This window comes from Moschus berezovskii, chromosome 17, assembly GCF_049115385.1.
Source record: "Moschus berezovskii isolate FMDL1 chromosome 17, NW_MosBer_1.0, whole genome shotgun sequence".
NCBI classification, from domain to species: domain Eukaryota; kingdom Metazoa; phylum Chordata; class Mammalia; order Artiodactyla; family Moschidae; genus Moschus; species Moschus berezovskii.
This window is the reverse complement of record NC_142476.1, coordinates 12,781,814-12,800,977: the sequence shown is the minus strand read 5'-3', so window position 1 is coordinate 12,800,977 and position 19,164 is coordinate 12,781,814. Positions and strand designations below refer to the sequence as shown.

The window sequence follows — 19,164 nt, the reverse complement described above, 5'->3', positions numbered from 1 at the left end:
CCCGGTGGTCTGGCGGTAAAGAATCTGCTGCCAGTGCAGGAGACACGGGTGCGATCCCTTCTCCGAGAAAAGTCTATGCACCATGAGGCAGCTAAGCCCCTGGGCCCCAACGACTGAGCCTGTCCGTGCTCTGAGCCTGGGCTCCGCAACGAGAAGCCACTGCAACAAGGAGCCTGCAGGCTGCATCTAGGGAGCAGTGCCCACTCACCACAGCTAGAGAAAGGCCCCCCGCTCAGCACAGCCAAGGAGCAGTCACCACTCACCACAGCCAGGGAGTGAGCCCCGCTCACCACAGCTAGAGAGGAGCCCCGCTCACCACAGCTAGAGAGGAGCCCCGCTCACCACAGCTAGAGAAAGGCCCCCCGCTCAGCACAGCCAGGGAGTGAGCCCCGCTCACCACAGCTAGAGAGGAGCCCGAAGAGCAACGAAGACCCAGCACAGCCAAAACTAAACATCTTTTTTAAAAAAGGAAATTCATGAGCAAAACGGTGGTGGTGAGTAAACCGTTTACCTGATGCACGTACTCGTCCATGCTGGAAGGCATGTCGAAATTGACAACCAGCTTGACGCTGACCAAGTCCAGACCTCTTCCCAGGACCCCTGTGCTCACCACAACGTCATAGTCTCCTTCCAGTAGCCCCTTTCCAAAACAGCAACAGAATTCATTATACAGAGCTTATCCTGAGTGGTTTTCTGTCCTTCAGATGGCCCTTTCTTTTCTCAACACCTTCTTCAATACTGTGGCTGCACCACCTTTGCAGGAAGTAAAGGTCTTGGTATACCCAGGTAATGTAACTAGCCTCCATTCCTTCCAAATCCCACCCCAAATTTTTTCTATTAATTGACTCAGGCAAACCTTTTCCAAAAGTGAACTACTCTCTGCCCCAGTCCAAAGTGACCTGATTTCACAAATGGCAGATTCTGAATGATTAATCTGTTTAGCAGGCAATTCCGAGGGAACAGGTTTACTGCTCCCAAAACTCGGAAGCCTTAGCAAGAGGGACAATTAACGTCACACCACTGCTTGCCTGAAGTTCTCAGTCATTAAAAAAAAAAAAGAGATCAGCTTTAAAAACAGCTGGAAAAAAATTTTAGTAAGTAAATAAAAATAAAAAACAGCTGATAATATGGTATCTCTTGAAAATGAGGCAAAGCAGATTTATGGGCAAAAGAACAAAACAGAATGTGGCTGTCACCTTCAGTATGTTCTTCCTTTCCATCTGTGTCTTATCCGAGTGTACAGAGGTGCTTTTCAGACCCGTGATTTTCTGAACAGCCTCGCTCAACAGATCGGCTCCTAGCTTGCAGTCCACAAAAACTAACACTGGAGGCTTAAAGAGTTTCTTATCCTAAAACGGTAACAACACAGATTGAAAATTATTCCTATAGTTTACAGTGGGATACTCTTCTGAAAGCCCTAGTGTGAGCAAGTTATCCAGAGGTTTATCAACACTGTCAGGGAGGGAAAAGTACATTCTGTTCAAACGAGTGCATTCTTCAAAACACGCACAAACAGAAGCCAGACAGTGTGTGTCCCTCAGATTTCTCCATCACTGCGTTAATATTACGAAAATAGTTTTACAACTTAAAGTGCAATTTAAAATCTCCAATACTGTTCATAAGTCAGTAAAACCATATTTAACACTGTATCTTTAGGTAACTAGGCTAATACATACCACTCCCTTAAGCTACTTACTATCAAAAATTTCTATTTCTCAAGGACAGAACAGCCAAACAAGAACTTGTCTTTAAGTTTTTTTTTTGCCACTCAGTGCGGCATGTGGGATCCTACTTCCCCAGGCAGGGCCCAAACTCAGGTCCCCGGCACTGGAGGGACAAGGTCTAACCCCTGGACTGCCAGGGAAGCACTGCAAGAACCTGGATCTTTAAATACTGTTCCTAAGACGGAAAAGAAAACTAACCTTGCGTCTACACTGCGTGTTTTCACAAAAATGTGCCTGAACCCCACAGAATTCTGAAGGAAGCAAAGCAGTTTATGATGCAATTCCCAGAGCAGGTTCCCCTAGAGCCATGTCTGAACAGCACCGTCTCCAGAACTGCAGGGTGCCGACACCATGCACAGCCCGGGGCTGACCACTCCCCACTCACGTTCAAGATTTCAAACAGTTTTTTCTTTTTGGCTGGCTCTTCCACCCACAGGACGATCTGGCGCACGCTGGCGCAGGGCAGGTTCCTCTCCCCGGTGGTGATCACCACGGGGTCCTGTAAGAGCTGGCCGGCGAGCTGCTCTACGCTGGCCGGGATGGTGGCCGACGCCAGGACGGTCTGACAGTCATGAGGCAGCTGCTCCAGAACATCAAGCACTTGCTGCTGGAAGCCCATCTTTAACATGGTGTCAGCCTGGAACAGAACCACTGCAAGTCAGCCTTACACAGAAACCCAGAGCACCCTAGAGGAAAACGGACACAGTCAAGAACGTAAAATGTTAAAAACTCTTTACATGGAAAAATACACTACAATGTCAAAAGCCACAGGAGTAACTGGGGAAACACACATTTACATCAAACTTGTATAACTATGATTACAGTGACATACAAAGATTTCTAAAACTTATTTATTTTTGGCTGTATCAGGTTTTAATTGTGACCCTTGGGCTCTCCAGCTGAGATACGCGGGCTCAACTCCCTCAGTGGGTGGGACCTTATTTCCCTGACCAGGGATGGAAGCTGCGTCCCCTGCACTGGAAGGCAGACTTCCAACCACTCGACCACCAGAGAAGTCCCTACAAGGATTTTTATTATGGTATTATTAATAGGCAGAGAAGGCAATGGCAACCCACTCCAGTACTCTTGCCTGGAAAATCCCATGGACAGAGGAGCCTGGTAGGCTGCAGTCCATGAGGTCGCTAAGAGTCGGACACGACTGAGCGACTTCACTTTCACTTTTCACCTTCATGCATTGGAGAAGGAAATGGCAACCCACTCCAGTGTTCTTGCCTGGAGAATCCCAGGGACGGGAAAGCCTGGTGGGTTGCCGTCTATGGGGTCGCACAGAGTCGGACACGACTGAAGTGACTTAGCAGCTTAGCAGCAGCATTATTAATACGGGCCAAAAAAGGCACAGACCTTAGATATACATCGGTAGAGGATTTGGTAAATAAATTACAGTAAACCCATACAATACAATGCTATGCTACCATGAAAAATGACCAGAGAGCTCTTTATTAAATGATAATGAATCACTGCTAGAAGGAAAGAAGGAAAATAGAGACAGAACACTGTATAACATGAGCCCATCTGTATATATACTCGGGAAACTGCTAACTCTGGGGAAAAGATTCATGAGCTGGGGTGGTGAAAGTTAAAGTCACTCAGTCGTGTCCGACTCTTTGTGGCCCCGTGGCATACAGTCCATGGAGTTCTCCAGGCCAGAATACTGGAGAAGGTCGCCTTTCCCTTCTCCAGGGCATCTTCCCAACCCAGAGATTGAACCCAGGTCTCCCACATTGCAGGCAAATTCTTTACCAGCTGAGCCACAAGGAAAGCCCAAGAATACTGGAGTGGGTAGCTTATCCCTTCTCCAGCGGATCTTCCCGACCCAGGAATCAAACTGGGGTCTCCTGCGTTGCAGGTAGATTCTTTACCAACTGAGCTCAGGGAAGCCCGAGCTGGGGTTAGGAGTACAATTTAATTCATTTTATAGCTTTTTTTGCAAAGTTTGACTCTTTTTTTTTTTTTTTTACCATGAACATGTATTTATAACATGATTTTAAATAAATTAAAACATTTAATTTGGAGGCTTTCACTTCTGTGTAAACCTTTGCATTGCTGGTTTTCCAATAACAATGAATGTACTGCTGAAAAAATAGAAAAAAATGTTTAAAATTTAATTTTAAAATAACAAAAGATTAAAGCTATCTTGATTTTCAAATACAACCTTGGGGTCTATAATTTTGGAAAATAAGATATTTCATCATTTTGGTGTCCACTAATGGGACTTCCCTGGTGGCTCAGAGGTTAAAGTGTCTGCCTCCAATGCGGGAGACCCGGGTTCGATCCCTGGGTCGGGAAGATCCCCTGGAGAAGGAGATGGTAACCCACTCCAGTATTCTTGCCTGGAGAATCCCATGGACGAAGAAGCCTGGTAGGCTACAGTCCACGGGGTCACAAAGAGTCGGACACGACTGAGCAACGGAATGACGGAACAGAATGTGCTGTCAGTTAGACTGAAGCTTGACGACTTGTTTTAATATCTCTCACTCTGTAACATTTAAAAAATCTGAAGTAATCATGATGGTCTGGGTTTGATCCTGGCTCTGCATGACCTCAAGCAAGTTAATTAACATTTTAAGCTGCAGTTTTTCCTCTCACAGGTGAAATTCTAACAGCAACTACGTCCCAGAAATGTGATGAGGATTAATGAGTTAAAGTATATCAAGTCTGTGTGTGCACTCAGTCACATCCGACTCCTTTGTGACCCTACGACTGCAGCCTGGAAGACTCCTCTGTCCATGGGATCTCCCAGGCAAGCATACTGAAGTGGCCTGCCATTTCCTTCTGCAGGGGATCTCCCGACCCAGGGACTGAGCTCAGGTCTCTTGCGTCTCCTGCACTGGCAGGCAGGTTCTTCACCTGCACCACCTGGGAAGCCCGTATAAAGTGCCAGCACGGTCCTTCTCAGCGCTTCTATTAACTCTGAGACAAGAGGAAAACGCACCCACAGGGCATGTGCAGACACTCCCGTGCTCCTCAGCAACCCCACTGAGCCCCACTCATCTCAGCAGATGGCCTTGCTTCTCCTGGTTCAGAAAAAACAAGACCACAAAAAACAGACTCCATTTCTCTTCTCGCCTAAGCTTCCTAGAAGGGTTGCAATACTAACAAGTGCACTGCAGAAAATCTGGTGAAAAAAGTATAAAAAAATAACTCACCCATCACCCCTGACCTGACACCCCACCGCCTCTCTTACCTCCCATCTCCTCTCCTCCCTACAGCCACCACCTCGCCTCAACAACCCCCAGCGCCTGGGAACCAGCCTTCTTCCTTAAAGGCTATTCTCCACGTCGAGAATGTGAGCCTGATTATAATACATGCAGGCTTCAGTTCAGTTCAGTCGCTCAGTCGTGTCCGACTCTTTGCGACCCCATGAATCACAGCACGCCAGGCCTCCCTGTCCATCACCAACGCTTGGAATCCTTTGAAGTTTCCCAGTGTCTACAGAATAAAGTCTGAATTCTCAAGGCCAGGAGGAAATGAAAAAGAAATACAATCTCTACGGTTATATTTGGTTATTTCAATGGAATATGGGTGTTGCACCTACTTCCAACTTGTCTTTAATGCGTTTAATACATGGATTACTCACAGAATACAGTCGCTTTTCAAACTGTAGAATGGACCATGAATAGCACTTTTCAATAGAACAGATGGTGGCTCAGAGGTTAAAGCGTCTGCCTACAATGCGGGAGACCCGGGTTCGATCCCTGGGTCGGGAAGATCCCCTGGAGAAGGAAACAGTAACCCACTCCAGTATTCTTGCCTGGAGAATCCCATGGACGGAGAAGCCTGGTAGGCTACAGTCCACGGGGTCGCATAGAGTCGGACACGACTGAGTGACGGAACGAACGGAACAGAATAGAACAGAGTAAAAAATATAGGAATAGGAAAATCACATGTTACAAGGCTAAGCATTGTTTCATGAAAGTTCTGTTTCATTTACACACACACAATATTCATGACCGGTTCCCACCTACACTGCATTTTTTGGAAACCATTATCAACCAGAACTTGGGAAAATCTTATTCTTTCCACACCTCAGTTTCCACTTACGAGTCTGTTTCCTACATGCCCTGAAGGGGCGTTAACAGAGTGAAAAGCGTGGGAAAACGTACTTTTAAAAGCTCTCAGAATTAAAAGCACTAAATTTAAGGTGTTTCAAATGCGAGAACACAAGGCTACTCCAAAAGTGGCAGAGCGCCCGGGGAGACAGAGCTCAGGCTCAGAGTGAGTGGGGGCGTGGAGATCGAGGAACAGGTGACGTGGGTGTCCCCAGATTAAGACTAAACCTGGCCTCATCTTCTGGGAGCTGTCTGTGGTGTCACCTGCACGGACGCCCTTCCTCCCAGACAATCTGACTTCACTCCTGAGGGTGCCCGGGCAAAACGCTCACCCACCCACTTAATCATCGCCAAGGGTGGCCGACTGTCCCTGTGCGCCGGGCATTCCCCAAACGCCAGGCACGTTTCAGGGGAGGACTTGAGGGACACGGGCACTGGTAGGTTTACAGATGTAAACCCTGAGGCGCGGGACACAGGGCCCCACAGTGCTGAGGAGCTGGGGCATGGACCGGGGACACTGGCTCCAAACCCACATCTCCTGTGCGGCCCCTAATTACTGGGGCCACGGAGGCAGGCAGGCTGCTGTCACAGGTCAGCACCCAGCACCCCACATTTTCTGATCACCGCTGGGGAACCCCAGGGCTCTGCCCCGTCGCTGCCAGGGAACGAGCCCGCAGGCAGGTGGCCCTGCCCCTCTGGCTGGCACGTGGTTTAGTGTTCTCACGCTTGTCCACGCGGTGGAATAACATCAAACAACAACACGTTTAACTCACGTAGAAAAAATTTAAAAAGCTCCTCCTACTACATCATTAGCTACTTCCAAAATTCCTGCTAATCATGACTTGCACCAATTCTTCTTTCCTGTAGATAAATGTCAGACGGCATGTTTAAAAAACTTATCACTGAGAATATAGTATACCTCATCAGTTTATGAGCAAGCCCAATTAAGAAAAGACAGCTGTGGTTTAATTTCAGTTTAGCTGCAGTCTATGCAAGAACTCCAGGAGTTGGTGATGGACAGGGAAGCCTGGCGTGGTTACAGTCCACGGGGTTGAAAAGAGTCAGACACGACTGAGTAATTGAACCGAACCGACACAAGAACTAGCTTAAGCTTAAGAACCACTACTGCCAATTTAAAAAAAAAAAAATCCCTGAATTGTTTTCCTTTGGGGGAGAAATTGGTTGAATACACAATGCAATTGCATAGCTATAATGTGCTTTTCATAACTTCTATAAAATTATGTTTTTAAACAATACCACTTACTTCATCCACTACTACAATTTTTATACTGCTGAGTTCTACAGATCTCTGCTTTATTAAATCCAGAAGTCGCCCAGGAGTTGCTATGATAACCTGAATGAGAGAGAAACGGCACATTAGAGAGTCAAGTGACATCCGTTTATTCTCTACTCCTTCATTCTACACTTACCGAGTGGCTGAGGCAGGCCAGACCTTGTGCAAGTTCTCAGCACTCAACGATGAGTGAATCACGTCGCCCCTGCTCTCAGCAAAGCCGCAACACAAAGGGAGAGACAGAACAGACACGTGCTCACGTCATCAGGATAGGCTGCCAACGGAGGGACGTACTGGCCCCTGCTCAGACACAAGCTGACACCCACGGGAGCAGCGGGCACGAGCACGCCAGGAGGGACGTACTGGCCCCTGCTCAGACACAAGCTGACACCCACGGGAGCAGCGGGCACGAGCACACCAGGAGGCTGGGGAGAGGGGAGGGCGTCGTGGCGGTGAGGCTGGGGGGCAGGGAGGTGATGGCAGAGGGGAGGACACGTGGCTGAGGCCAAGGTGTGGCAGGGGCCAGACTCGCGGGGGACCTCAGACATGCTGACCCTGATCTGGCTCCATGAACAAGGGCACCCTCCTTGCCCTGTCTGGGCCTGCCACGTCACTTTCAAATTACGAGGCTGGGGATAGTGAATTCTAAGGTCGCTCAAGGATCTTGACAGTTTAGTATCATATTAGCTGAAGTTGTGGTCCACGTAGGGGCTTCCTGGAGTTCCCCAATGGTCCAGTGGCTAAGACTCCGCGCTCTCAGTGCAGGGAAGCCAAGTTCAATCCACGGTCAGGAAGTCAGACCCCACAGGTGAACTAAGACTCCACATGCTGTGACTCAAGAGCCCACGTGTCACAACTAGCGCCCAGCACAGCCAAGTAAACAAAGAAAAGCTAAACATGAATATTAAAGAATGCAGGGGCTCTTCAGTCAAACTTCGGCAGGAGAGGTGGCTTGGGCATTTAGTAAAGGCGTGAGTCTGTCCTCCCATCCATCCTAAGCTGCAAACGCTAACAGCCTCCTGAGGATTAAACAAGGGCTGGGGCGACCCTGGTGGAGTTGCAAATAACCTCACACACTTGGCTGCACACACTTTTCTGGTCCACACCGCCCAGTGCTGACCCTGCTGCACGTGATGAAAGGCCTGTAACCCCAGTGCACAGGGCTTGGCTTGGCTTGTGTGTCCTTCACACGCCTACAAACATCAAGTCGATTTTAATTATGTTGACGTGACTTCACTGTGTTTCTTCCATTTTCCCCTCCGATGGTTTGGAAGTTAGGAACTTTTTCATTCTTTGAGTGCTTCCCCTAGAATGCCAGGACATCTATAACTTAACATGAAGTTAATGGACACTTAGCTCGTTCCTGAAGCATGGGGGGGTGATGCTTTACCGTGATCCCATCTCACCTGCACTACGCGCTGCTGCTGGACAGTGTCCACCCTGCTTTCTAAATACCTCGCTTGCCCCTAGTCACTGATTGTCAGCCTGTGTCCGTTAACTTTGCCCACACGCCCACTGCCGCCTCTGCACCAGCTTCCTTCTGCCCCCGCCTTCCTCTCTGGAATCTTCTTTATCTGCAGGACGGCTTCCTCTGCAAGTTCCTGCAGATGGTCTACTGGCAATACCCTCCCAGTTTTGTTTATCTGAGTAGGTCTTCGCCTCGCCCTTTCTCTTGAAAGAGCTTTGCTGAGCAGACAAGACAGTTGTTACTTTTCCTTCCAGAGGGTGCGTGTCCATGAGGCCTGACACGGGGTGGGCAGGGAGGAGGGGGCCGGATGGACGTGGTGGTGATGGTGTGCACTGCCCAGGGAGGAAGGCACTGCTGGGGGAGTGGGGGTGGCGCTGGGGACATACGGGGGGCCAGGCAGAGGAGTAACACCCAATGGATAAGGGCGGCAGAGCGATAAACATGGAAACACAGAGCATAAAAGGAGCCTGGTGACGAACGAGAACTGGAACTATCAACAAGAACTCATGGTCTCGAGGTCCCAGAGCAATGACGGCTCAAGAGCAAGGAGCCCAAGGAGAGCCCAGGTCTGTTTCTGAACACCACTCTCTACACAAAGGAGCCTGGGCTCCATGGAGAGTTCAGGGCAGAGGCAAAGAAAGAATGAGCTCAGTACAGGCCACCTTTCTCAGACAGAAAAGAAAGATAGGACTCAAACAAGGACAGGGATATGATCAAAGGACACAGGAACAGACTTGAAGGTTCCTCCATGAGCCACCCAAATAATAATCCTATAAATAAAAAGGAACCATCAGTCCATGTATAAAAATAAATAAGTGGGGAGTCTGGTGAAGCTCAAAAAATTTACCAACTGAACGTACTCCCCCTAAAACACTTATTCAATATGAAAGGTACAAACTTTACTGCGACTTGACGGATGAAAGCATCAGTGAGAAGGACAAAGTGAAGCTGTGTGCCACACAAAAGGATGTAACAAGAAGAACACAGCACCTCCGTGATGTTCCCATCAAAGACACAAAACACCAATCTCGTCAGTTGAGGGCTGTTCTTCAAAGGCCTTGTAATCCTTAAAAATGTCAAGATCAGAAGAAAAAAAGGAACGACAGGTTCCAAACTGAAGATGCTGAGAGGCAAGACAGCTACTGGCAACGAATGACTGAAGCTGATGAAAAGAAGCTGATGGGACGGCCACCGAAAGCTGGCGGCGGGGGGAGGGGGGGGGTTCAGGCGCTGACAGCAACGTTCACGCCTGATGCATTCCAGCCAGGTGGCGGGAGTTCCCGAGTCTGTCACCGGACTGTGATGATGAAGGACAATGTCCTTGTTCGTAGGAATCACTCTCTGATGTGTACCAGCCACGATCCTGAGATGAAGCCCATCTTTCAGAGACGCATCTTCACAACTGGGAGATAGGGGATACGCCCACCCACCTCCAAGAGCAAGCTCAGGGACTGAAGGAGATAAAAGGATGTGAGACCATCGGACAGTGGTCACCTGTGCTCCTGTCCTTTGTCACACACAGCCCAACTTGAAAATTAAGGCTCACGGAACAGGAGTTTCAAGACTACCTGAAGTCACACTCTAAAGCTCCTCCTGGGGAGAAAACCCTTGGTTCCTGCACTGTTTCGGTCCTCTGCAAAGGCGCCCTGTCCAGCGGGCCCACCTGAATGCGCTGGCGCAGGCGGTGCCGCTGGGGGGGCGCAGGCAGGCCCCCCACCAGGAGCGCGGTCCTCAGGCAGGGCAGGCCACTCATCAGCTCCTTGGCCTGCTGCTCGATCTGGATGGCCAGCTCCCGCGTGGGCGTGAGGACCAGCCCTGATGGCGATTTGCTCTGCAAAGATGGAAACACACCCGCTAGGAGCTGCCACTGCTGCGGACTCCAGTCTGCAAGGCAATCCCAGGAGCACCTCCCCTCGGAAAGAGATCCCACCAGCCCAACTGCCTCCTGTTCCCTGCAGAGTGCTCCTCCAAAACCCTCAGAAACTATACTCAATCTCCCACGGAACACGGGTGCACAAAGAAACGGGGACCAGGGAGAGGCGCCTGCAATAACCAAGGCGGCAACATGGACGCTTGGCTCCTTGTCAGCTGGACTGTGTGATCTCAGGCCATCCTCCTCCAAGGAAGAGAGGCCTGCTGGTCTCCATGAAAAGCCGGGTCAGGCCCGGCATCGCCTGCCGGTTTCCCCCTAGTGCATTGTAGATTCACTTCTGTCTTTGTCTAAAAACCTTATAGTGTACAAATATTCTATTGGGTTGGCCAAAAATTTCAACTGTGTTTTTCCATACGATGGTACAGAAAAACTCCAACTTTCTGGCCAGCCCAAAGTTCTGGGTTGAGTCTCATCTGTATCTTGACCATCTCGTCCTCTTTTTATTTTTTCTCACATTATCTTCTACTACGGTTTAGTTTTCTGAAATTCCCTTTCTCTCTTCTTCCTTCACCGGTTATTTCTCACTCCTTCCCCTCTTGCCATACTTCAAACCTCACAAACGCACCAGTACTTGGTGAATAATCACTCAGAATGTCTTTTAGCCTCATTATGTGCGGGAATACTTATAAAGGAGCAAGGTGGTATCGTTTTTAAGGTGAAACAGAGATCACCCTTAATGATATATGCTGAAACTCCACAATAGTCTTCTGACTTTGGTATCAGGTTTTCCAGGACACAAACTCAAAGGACGCTATACTGACACCAAAATCACAGCTCATCTGGTCAGCAGGACACTTTCACCCCAAAACCAAAGCAAGCATGTCCCTTAAATAGAAAATTCATTGAAAAGGAACCATTTTGGAAATGATTTCTTTTTTTCAGACCTTCAGTGAAGACACGGGTTCAACATAATACAATTGAGTCCCAGTTACTAATGGTCTAGGTATTTGCTTCCAGTTCCAGTTTTTTAACGAGCTTGAGGCTGACGCTGGGTAAACCCCTCACCTGTTTGAGCTCGCACAGGTGAGCTCTAACTCACCTGGGACAGAGCTCGCATGATGACCGGAAGCAGGAAGGCGGCCGTTTTCCCGGAGCCGGTGTCTGCGCTGGCCAGCACGTCTCTGCCCAGAAGGCCCACCGGAATCATCTGCATCTGGATGGGGGTGGGCACCTCGTAGCCGGAGGCCTTCAGGTTGCAGTTTAGGGCCTTGGGGAAGCCACAGTGCTCAAAGTCAACGATGGGCCTGGGGACGCCTCGACCTCGGACCGTGATCCCCAGCTGCCGTCTGAGGTTCTCAATCTGTTCCTCCCGAAGGTGCGCAACGAAGGTGTGCTCGGTGTAGACGTAGGGGGCAGGGTCCGGCGCTGCCAGCTCGGAGCCCGCTTTCTGGGGGCAGCTCGGCTCAGACGCCGCTTCTGCGCCCCTCACCTGCAGCAGGTGCTTAGCTTTACACTCCAGGCTGCACACGTCTTCGTCCGTCTCGTCGCACACGTACTCACCATACCGCCCGCACACCACGCACACCGGCTCCCCCGGCTCGGCCTGCCGCTGGGTTTTGGAGAAGGACTTCACCGGCTCTTCGGGCAGATCGCCAGCCTGTGTCCCTGGCTTGGAGTCGGGCAGAGTCCCTGCGGACACGGGGCCAGTAGGCCCGGGGAAAGGGCACGGCTGAGGCCCCTGGTGGGCCGCTGCGGCAGCCTCTTTGGTACCCGAGGCATTGGCGAGGCCATCCCCACCTGCATCGAGCCCCCGGTCTTCAGCCTCGGGTTTGACTTTCTTGGCTACACAACTTCCACTGTCATCGTTAGCATTCCGCTTGACTTTCAGGGATCTTGGAACGAACATCCTTCAATAATCTGCGGAGGAAATTATACCCTGATTTATTTTACCCTCATTAAAGTCACGGATAAAGGACCCTAAAGTCATCACGTCCCTGGGCTATGCCTCCAAAGAACAGAGAAGACAGTGCTGACCTCAGGCTTCCCTCCCACCCTCCAAGTCCGCCTGGTGAAGACAGTCCTGGCTCCACGCTGCACACGGATTCGCACCACTGACCTCTGTCTGTGGGCTGCCTTGCACTCTGACATAACCAGACATCACAGAAATTCTGGGGTAGACCTTTCTGTTACACGCTCACACAGAAAATACAAGAAGAAAGAGGGCTACTTCGCAACTGGAGTCTTCACAACAAAAGCGCAAGCATCAACAGTAACACGTGCCCAGAGGTTACTAGGTCCCAGCTTCGCCCCAGGGGCACACGCATGTTCTTCTGTTGTGACCTGTGCTACAAGCTCAGGTCTCACCGGGGACTCAGCACCTGGGGGCCGAGGGACTCGAAGCGCACACCTTCTCAGTGCGTGCAAGCTCCCAACCACAGCTCTTCCCATTTACAACAGAAACTGAGTTTTGCAAAATGACAGCAATTGGGAACAGGCATTTAACCTAATTTGGGGGATGTTAACTGAGAAACCATTTAAAAAAAAAAAAAATTCTTAGGATACATTGCCAGGTTCCATTTATCCAGAAAAATTCCAACAGAAAAGCAAGTGAAGATCTAGTCACAACCTCGTCTCCGAAAAGGTCAAGTGGGCGGGTGAGGAAAGCGCGGCTGCACGCCAGCGGGGAGAGCTCGGAACTGCCGTCCTGCCGGCGGAACCGAAGCGGCGCGAGCTCGGCCGCCAACACGCGACCGGGGTCCGCGGCCCTCTCCGCCCCCAGCGGCGTCGCCGCTCCCCTCCTCCGACGTCGGCCCCCGGCGGCCACGCACGCAGAGGCGCGTGACGTCACGGCGCCGCGCGCACGCGGGGTGGGAGCGGGACGGCGGCGCAGCGGATGGGACGGCGGCGCAGGGGAGGGGACCACGCAAGGCCCGGCCCGCCGCCGCGGCCCGCATGAGAGCAGAACGGGAGGCAGACCGAAGCCGCGGGGCGGGGGCCACGCTCACCCACGCGGACTGCGGCCGCGTCAGCTCCCGCTCGGGGCGGCTCCCCAGAGGCACTGGGCCGGGCTTCCGGCCGACAAGCCCGCAGCATGCGGCCACCCTGCTGTGTGGGGACGGCGCGGAGGGCGGGATCCACGTCTCCGGGTTTTGGGAGGCGCCGCGGCGTGCGGGGAGGCGGGGCCAGCGCTGGAGGCGGGGCCAGCGCGGGGAGGCGGGGCCCGGCGGCTTCCCGGCCGGCGGTAAGTCCCTGAGCCGCGCTGGAGCGGGCAGGTTCCGCGGGGCGGTGCAGGCACGGGCTTCGGGGAAGAATTCGCGTCATCGGGTGGGCGGGGCGGGAGGGAAAGAGCCTGGGCGTCAGGAGTGGGGCGGGGCCGGGAAGCCCGCACCCGGGAGGCGGGGTGGGGGGTGCCGGGGAGGGCGGCGCCCGGCCGGCCCAGAGCTGCGATCTGCTTCCAGCCGGCGAATAATGGGAATTAACGGAGCAGCTTTAGTCTGCGTGTGGATACCCTGGGCTTTTCCACACAGGCCCCCGCCTCCGACGCCGAGGACAGGCGCGCGGTCCGGTGCTGGGTTGGTCCCCGGGGGTCGCACTTCTCTGCAGCTGGTCCCCGAGCCGCTGGCAGTAAATTAAGGGCAAAGGTAGGGGGCAGGAAGGAGGGCGCAGAACTCCAGGACTTGAGCTCTTGCAGGCTGATACCCGATGCAGTGAAATCACACTAAGTGTGAAAGCACACCTACGAAACACAAGTCCGTTACTCCGTGAGGTCATCCCTACTGAGCACATAAGCCTGCCCCTCCCGGATCCTACCCCTGCTGCTTCGCTCCACCACCACCGTCCTGAGCTTGCTCTCTTCGCCATTCTTAGTCGCTGTATTATGGTTGGAGGCATTCCCAAAAGCTCTGTTTCATTTTTCTCTTTTTGAGCTTTATAAAGATAACACGTACCCTTGTGGGATTTGCTTTTATCATGGAACGTTTCTCTGATTCTCACAAGTTAAATGTAGCGAAGCAGATCATTTATTTTCGCTGCTGCAATATTGATTCTGTGAAGTAGTTTATGTCCTGTTTATCCATTTTCCTGTGGACACTTCACTTGTCACGATTTTGTTACTGGAGGCAGACTGACCATGGAGCTAATGAAATTTGCGTGTAAGGACCCCTCACTCCCATGGGTCTCTTCCATAGCCCTGTAAGGGAAGCGTTGGTAGTGTGGTCCCATGGTCATGTTGTTCAGTAGCTAAGTCTGTCCGACTCTTTGTGACCCCATGGACTGTAGCACGCTAGGCTTTCCTGCCCTTCACTATCTCCCAGAGCTTGCTCAAACTCATGTCCATGGAGTTGGTGATGCCATCCGACCACCTCATCCTCTGTCACCCCCTTCTCCTGCCCTCAGTCTTTCCCAGCATCAGGGTCTTTCCCAAAGAGTTGGCTCTTCACATCAGCTTCAGCATCAGCATTAGTCCTTCCAGTGAACATTCAGGGTTGATTTCCTTTAGGACTGAGGTGGTTTGATCTCCATACTGTCCAAGGGGCTCTCAAGAGTCTTCTCCAAACCACAGTTCAAAAGCATCAATTCTTTGGTGCTCAGCTTTCCTTATGGTCTAATTCTCACATCCATATGTGACTACTGGAAAAACCATAGCTTTGACTATATGGCTCTTGGTTGGCAAACTGATGTCCCTGCTTTTTACTATGCTATCTAGGTTTATCATAGCTATTCTTCCCAGAAGCAAGTGTCTTTTAATTTCATGGCTGCAGTCACCATCCACATTGATTTTGGAACCCAAGGAAATGCAGTCTGACACTGTTTCCACTGTTTCCCCGTCTATTTGCCATGAAGTGATGGGACCAGATGCCACGATCTTAGTTTTCTGAATGTTGAGTTTTAAGCCAGCTTTTGCACTCTCCTCTTTCACCTTCATCAAGAGGCTCTTTAGTTCTTCTTCACTTTCTGCCATTAAAGTGGCATTATCTGTATATCTGCGGTTGTTGGTATTTCTCCTGGCAGTCTTGATTCCAGCTTGTGATTCATCCCTGCATTTCACATGATATACTCTGCATATAAGTTAGAGTTTTCTATTTGGATGGTCACATTTTTTTTAAACTTTTTATTTTGTATTGGAGTATAGCCCAGTACAATGTTAACAATGTGATCGTTTCAGGCAGACGGCACAGGAATGCAGCCATGCCTATACACATACCCATTCTCCCTCAAGCCCCGCCCCTGTCCAGGCTGCCACATGACACCGAGCAGAGTTCCCTGTGCTGTACAGGAGGTGGAGGGTCCCATGTTAAGTGATGACAGCTTTGTTTTTCATTTGCTTTTCTTTCTCTTACCTTATCACGGTGGCTACAGTCTCCAGTACAGAGTTGAATGTTTGTGATGATAGCAGACATTCTTGTCTAGTTCCTGGTTTTAAAATATCTTAGTTCACATGTTTGCCTATTAGGAATCATGTATTTTGCAGGCTTTTTCAAATACCCTTTACCTAGTTAAGAAAGTTCTCTTTCATTCTGAATTTGCTACAAATTTCCTCATGAGTATTAGACTTTGTCACATGCTTTGTTTTCTCTCTTAATCTGTTGAAGTCAGCAAAAACACTGCCCCCTTATCTGTCAGTATTAAGAATTACAGGTTTTTCCAGTGTTAAATACCTTTGTGTTCCTGCGATAAACCTAATTTGGCCATAATGCATATATTATCTTTTAGCTGATATCTTATTTAGGATTTTTATGTTTAGGAGTAAGATTGGTTAATAAGTTTCCTTTCTTACACTATCCCTGGTTTTACAGGCACCACAGAATAAGTTGGGGAATATTTCCTTTTTTCCCTCCTTTGTTCTCTGGAATAATGTATACAGTTCTGAAATGACCTGTCTCCTCGAAGTTTGGTGAAACTCCCTATAAAGTTGTCTGGGTGTGGAGTTTCTTTGTATGATTGGAAGATTGTTACCTTTAGATTTATTGTTTTTAATAGCCATAGATCTATTCAACATTTCTTAGGAATTCTTGAGTCAGTTTTTCTAAGTTATATTTTTTTAATGTTCTTTTCAACTGTTTAATTTTTACTTTAAAAAGTTTTTCATTTTATGTTTTAAAAATGTTTTATATATAATATTATGTTTCTTTTTTATTGATGCTAACTTGATCTTTCATTTTTTCCTACTAGATCTCACTAGAAAGTTTGTTTCATTATATGCTTTTCAAGAATCAACTTTTGACCGTGTTAATACACATTGCAGATTTGTTTTCTGTGTCACTGATTTATGTAATTTCTCTGTCTTTTACTCCTGTCTTCAGATTATTCTGTTTTTCAGTTAAATGACTTTAGTATATTCATCTTTAATCTTTCTGTTTTTCTAATATAAGCATCTAAGGTTATAAGTTTTCCTCAAATTACTTCTTTTTCTGCATGCCACAAGTTTTGATACACTGTTTTTTACTCAGTTGTGTTATTTTTTAGTACGCATTATTATTTCTTCTTTAAACCATCAGTTATTTAAAGACTTTTTAATTGAAAATGTATTTATGTATATATTTGTTACACTCTGGATGGAATCAGGGAACCTTGAGACTTGCTCTATTAGGTAGTCCATGGTCAGTTTCCAGAAATATTCTAAGCCAAAGAAGAGTGTTGATCTCACAAACAAGTAGATAGGTGCCATGATGTGTACCAAGTAAATCAAGCTCGGTAGTTCAGATTTCCTACGTTTTTACTAACCTCGTGTTCAGATTTGCCTTATCAGTATGCCTGTCATCCACTAATGCGTAATAAAGTAGATGAATCACTCATCAAATGATGAATTTGTCCATTTCTCCCTATAGTTCCAGAAGTTTTACTTTTGTGTATTTGGGAGCCATTTTACTTTAGAATCAGTATGTGCAAAGCTATTTCAGCATTGCTGTGTCTTAGAGTCTTCGATCTGGATGCATTCACCAGAGTCCAGTCTTGATCCCTGCCACTCTCCATGCCCAGGCAGGAGGAACTGTCCCACAGCACACAGCCAATGGACTCTACAGTACTTTTAGAGGCAGTGAACTCCTTCCCTTAACGAGGAAGTCCAGTTCTTCATTGGCGATCTCTGCTTGATTATACTTGCCATTTGATTAGACTCTAAAGCTAGCCTTATGCAAAGTTCTTTACAAACATTATCATGTTTAATTCTCAGCTGTTGTTTTGTGTCTCAGTTGTGTGACTCTTTGCAACCCCATGGACTACAGCCCACCAGGCTCCTCAGTCCATGGGATTCTCCAGGCAGGAACACTGGAGTGGGTTGTCATGCCCTCCTCCAGGAGATCTTCCCGACCCAGGAATCGAACCCGCATCTCTTGCACTGGCAGGCGGATTCTTCACCATTAGCACTACCTGATCTTTACGTTGAGTCTAAAACCATGCCCCTTTCACTTCCAATCATGGGTTGTGGCTCTAACCATCATTTCAAGCATTCTCAGTACTGTAATCCCTTGGAAACCTCAGAAATAGTTGAAGCTAATATGTGTAACATAACCCTGCCCAACTCTCATCAGTTTCCTCATAGAAGCTTTGGACCCTTGCCATAGACATGCCTGTTCTTACCATGACTTTTGGAAAAGTAGTCAGTCTTTTTCTTGTTTTTTCTTTTCCAAAAACAAGTCAGTCTTTACATGCTTCATTCTTAATGTGCAGCCTGGTGAGTTAAACCATTTCTGCATGTGAGTCAGGCATGGTAGAGGAAGCCCAGTATTTTTACATGAAGTTCTTCATCTCAGGGTTAAAAAGTTAACCTCAGGACCACTCAGGTCTCACATGTGGCTCTCCCGCTCCGCACACTCTTCAATAGAGAGCTCAGATTCAGATTTCCTCTCTGGTGTCACCAGAGCACAGTCTAATCCACCTAAACTGAGACTCCTCTTTCTGAGTCGGCACCAGCATGGCTCTGGGGCGGTCTTTTAATTGTGGGGCCGTGGAAAGCCTTACCTGTGGTAGTTCACGAGGGAATCAAGAGGGCATGACGCACGCAGGGCTGTTACGCATTATGCTTTATGGCAGGGAGGGACAGGAAAATATTCAGGGTGACTCGGTTAGACCGGAGTTGTAGAACGCGCTCACCCTGCACAGCCGTGCCCAGAGCCTGTCTGAGAACTGGAAATGCTTCAAGACCGTGAGCTGACCCGAATGGCATGCTCGTGCGCTGCTGAGACACGTAGCAGAGTAAGAGTGCCTGTTGTTCTCTCCTGCCGAGGAGCTCCAGCCTCACCCCTATAGTTGACAGCTACTCCTCAGTCTTTTAACGTGGGAGGCTTGGGAAACCCGTGGAGCTTACATCAAGGTGAAGACAGGGAAGCATTTGGCAGCCATGGATATTTTTCTTTGCTTGTGTCATCATGATGAATCAGACCACAACTTGGACTCAACTACTTCCTGCCTTCAGTGACTTCCCCTGAGAAGTAGTGTGACAGAGTTTTCAAGTTCTAAAGGTTGATTCACTCACGCAAGGGGTTTATGGCATCTACCAACATGGCCAGTCTGGGCATCCGGTGGTGAACGAAGAAGTCATCGTGTCTGCCTCGCAGCAGGAGGGGGACGATTCTGTGGTCAGTGCTGTGATGGGGGAAGTACAGACTGTTCCAGGAGTCTGTGAGATGGACACACAAACCAGTCTGGGGAGAAAGGGAAGGCCTGGCAGAGAAAACAACATCTAAACTGAGATCTGAAGGCCAGGAGAAGTTGGGACGATTCAAACAGGGAAAGGA

At 49.2% G+C, this 19,164-nt stretch overlaps 1 protein-coding gene across 5 annotated transcripts in view; it reads right to left on the bottom strand.

Annotated features, from left to right (window-relative positions):
- The window catches only part of DDX59 (DEAD-box helicase 59), a 73,445-nt gene that overhangs the window by 5,007 nt on the left and 49,274 nt on the right, over nucleotides 1-19,164 (bottom strand). Inside the window, exons 1-7 of one of the 5 annotated variants that reach the window (XM_055418950.2) lie at nucleotides 13,435-13,586; nucleotides 11,529-12,346; nucleotides 10,220-10,387; nucleotides 7,059-7,148; nucleotides 2,110-2,361; nucleotides 1,197-1,349; nucleotides 512-640 (exon numbers count right to left, since the gene is read on the bottom strand). In XM_055418950.2, the coding sequence (XP_055274925.2) occupies nucleotides 512-640; nucleotides 1,197-1,349; nucleotides 2,110-2,361; nucleotides 7,059-7,148; nucleotides 10,220-10,387; nucleotides 11,529-12,335 (1,599 nt within the window). In that variant the 5' untranslated portion in view covers nucleotides 12,336-12,346; nucleotides 13,435-13,586. Of the gene's footprint in view, nucleotides 1-511; nucleotides 641-1,196; nucleotides 1,350-2,109; nucleotides 2,362-7,058; nucleotides 7,149-10,219; nucleotides 10,388-11,528; nucleotides 12,347-12,991; nucleotides 13,268-13,434; nucleotides 13,587-19,164 lie in introns of those variants that run through there. The other 4 variants (XM_055418953.2, XM_055418949.2, XM_055418952.2 and 1 more) reach the window with 4 other exon arrangements.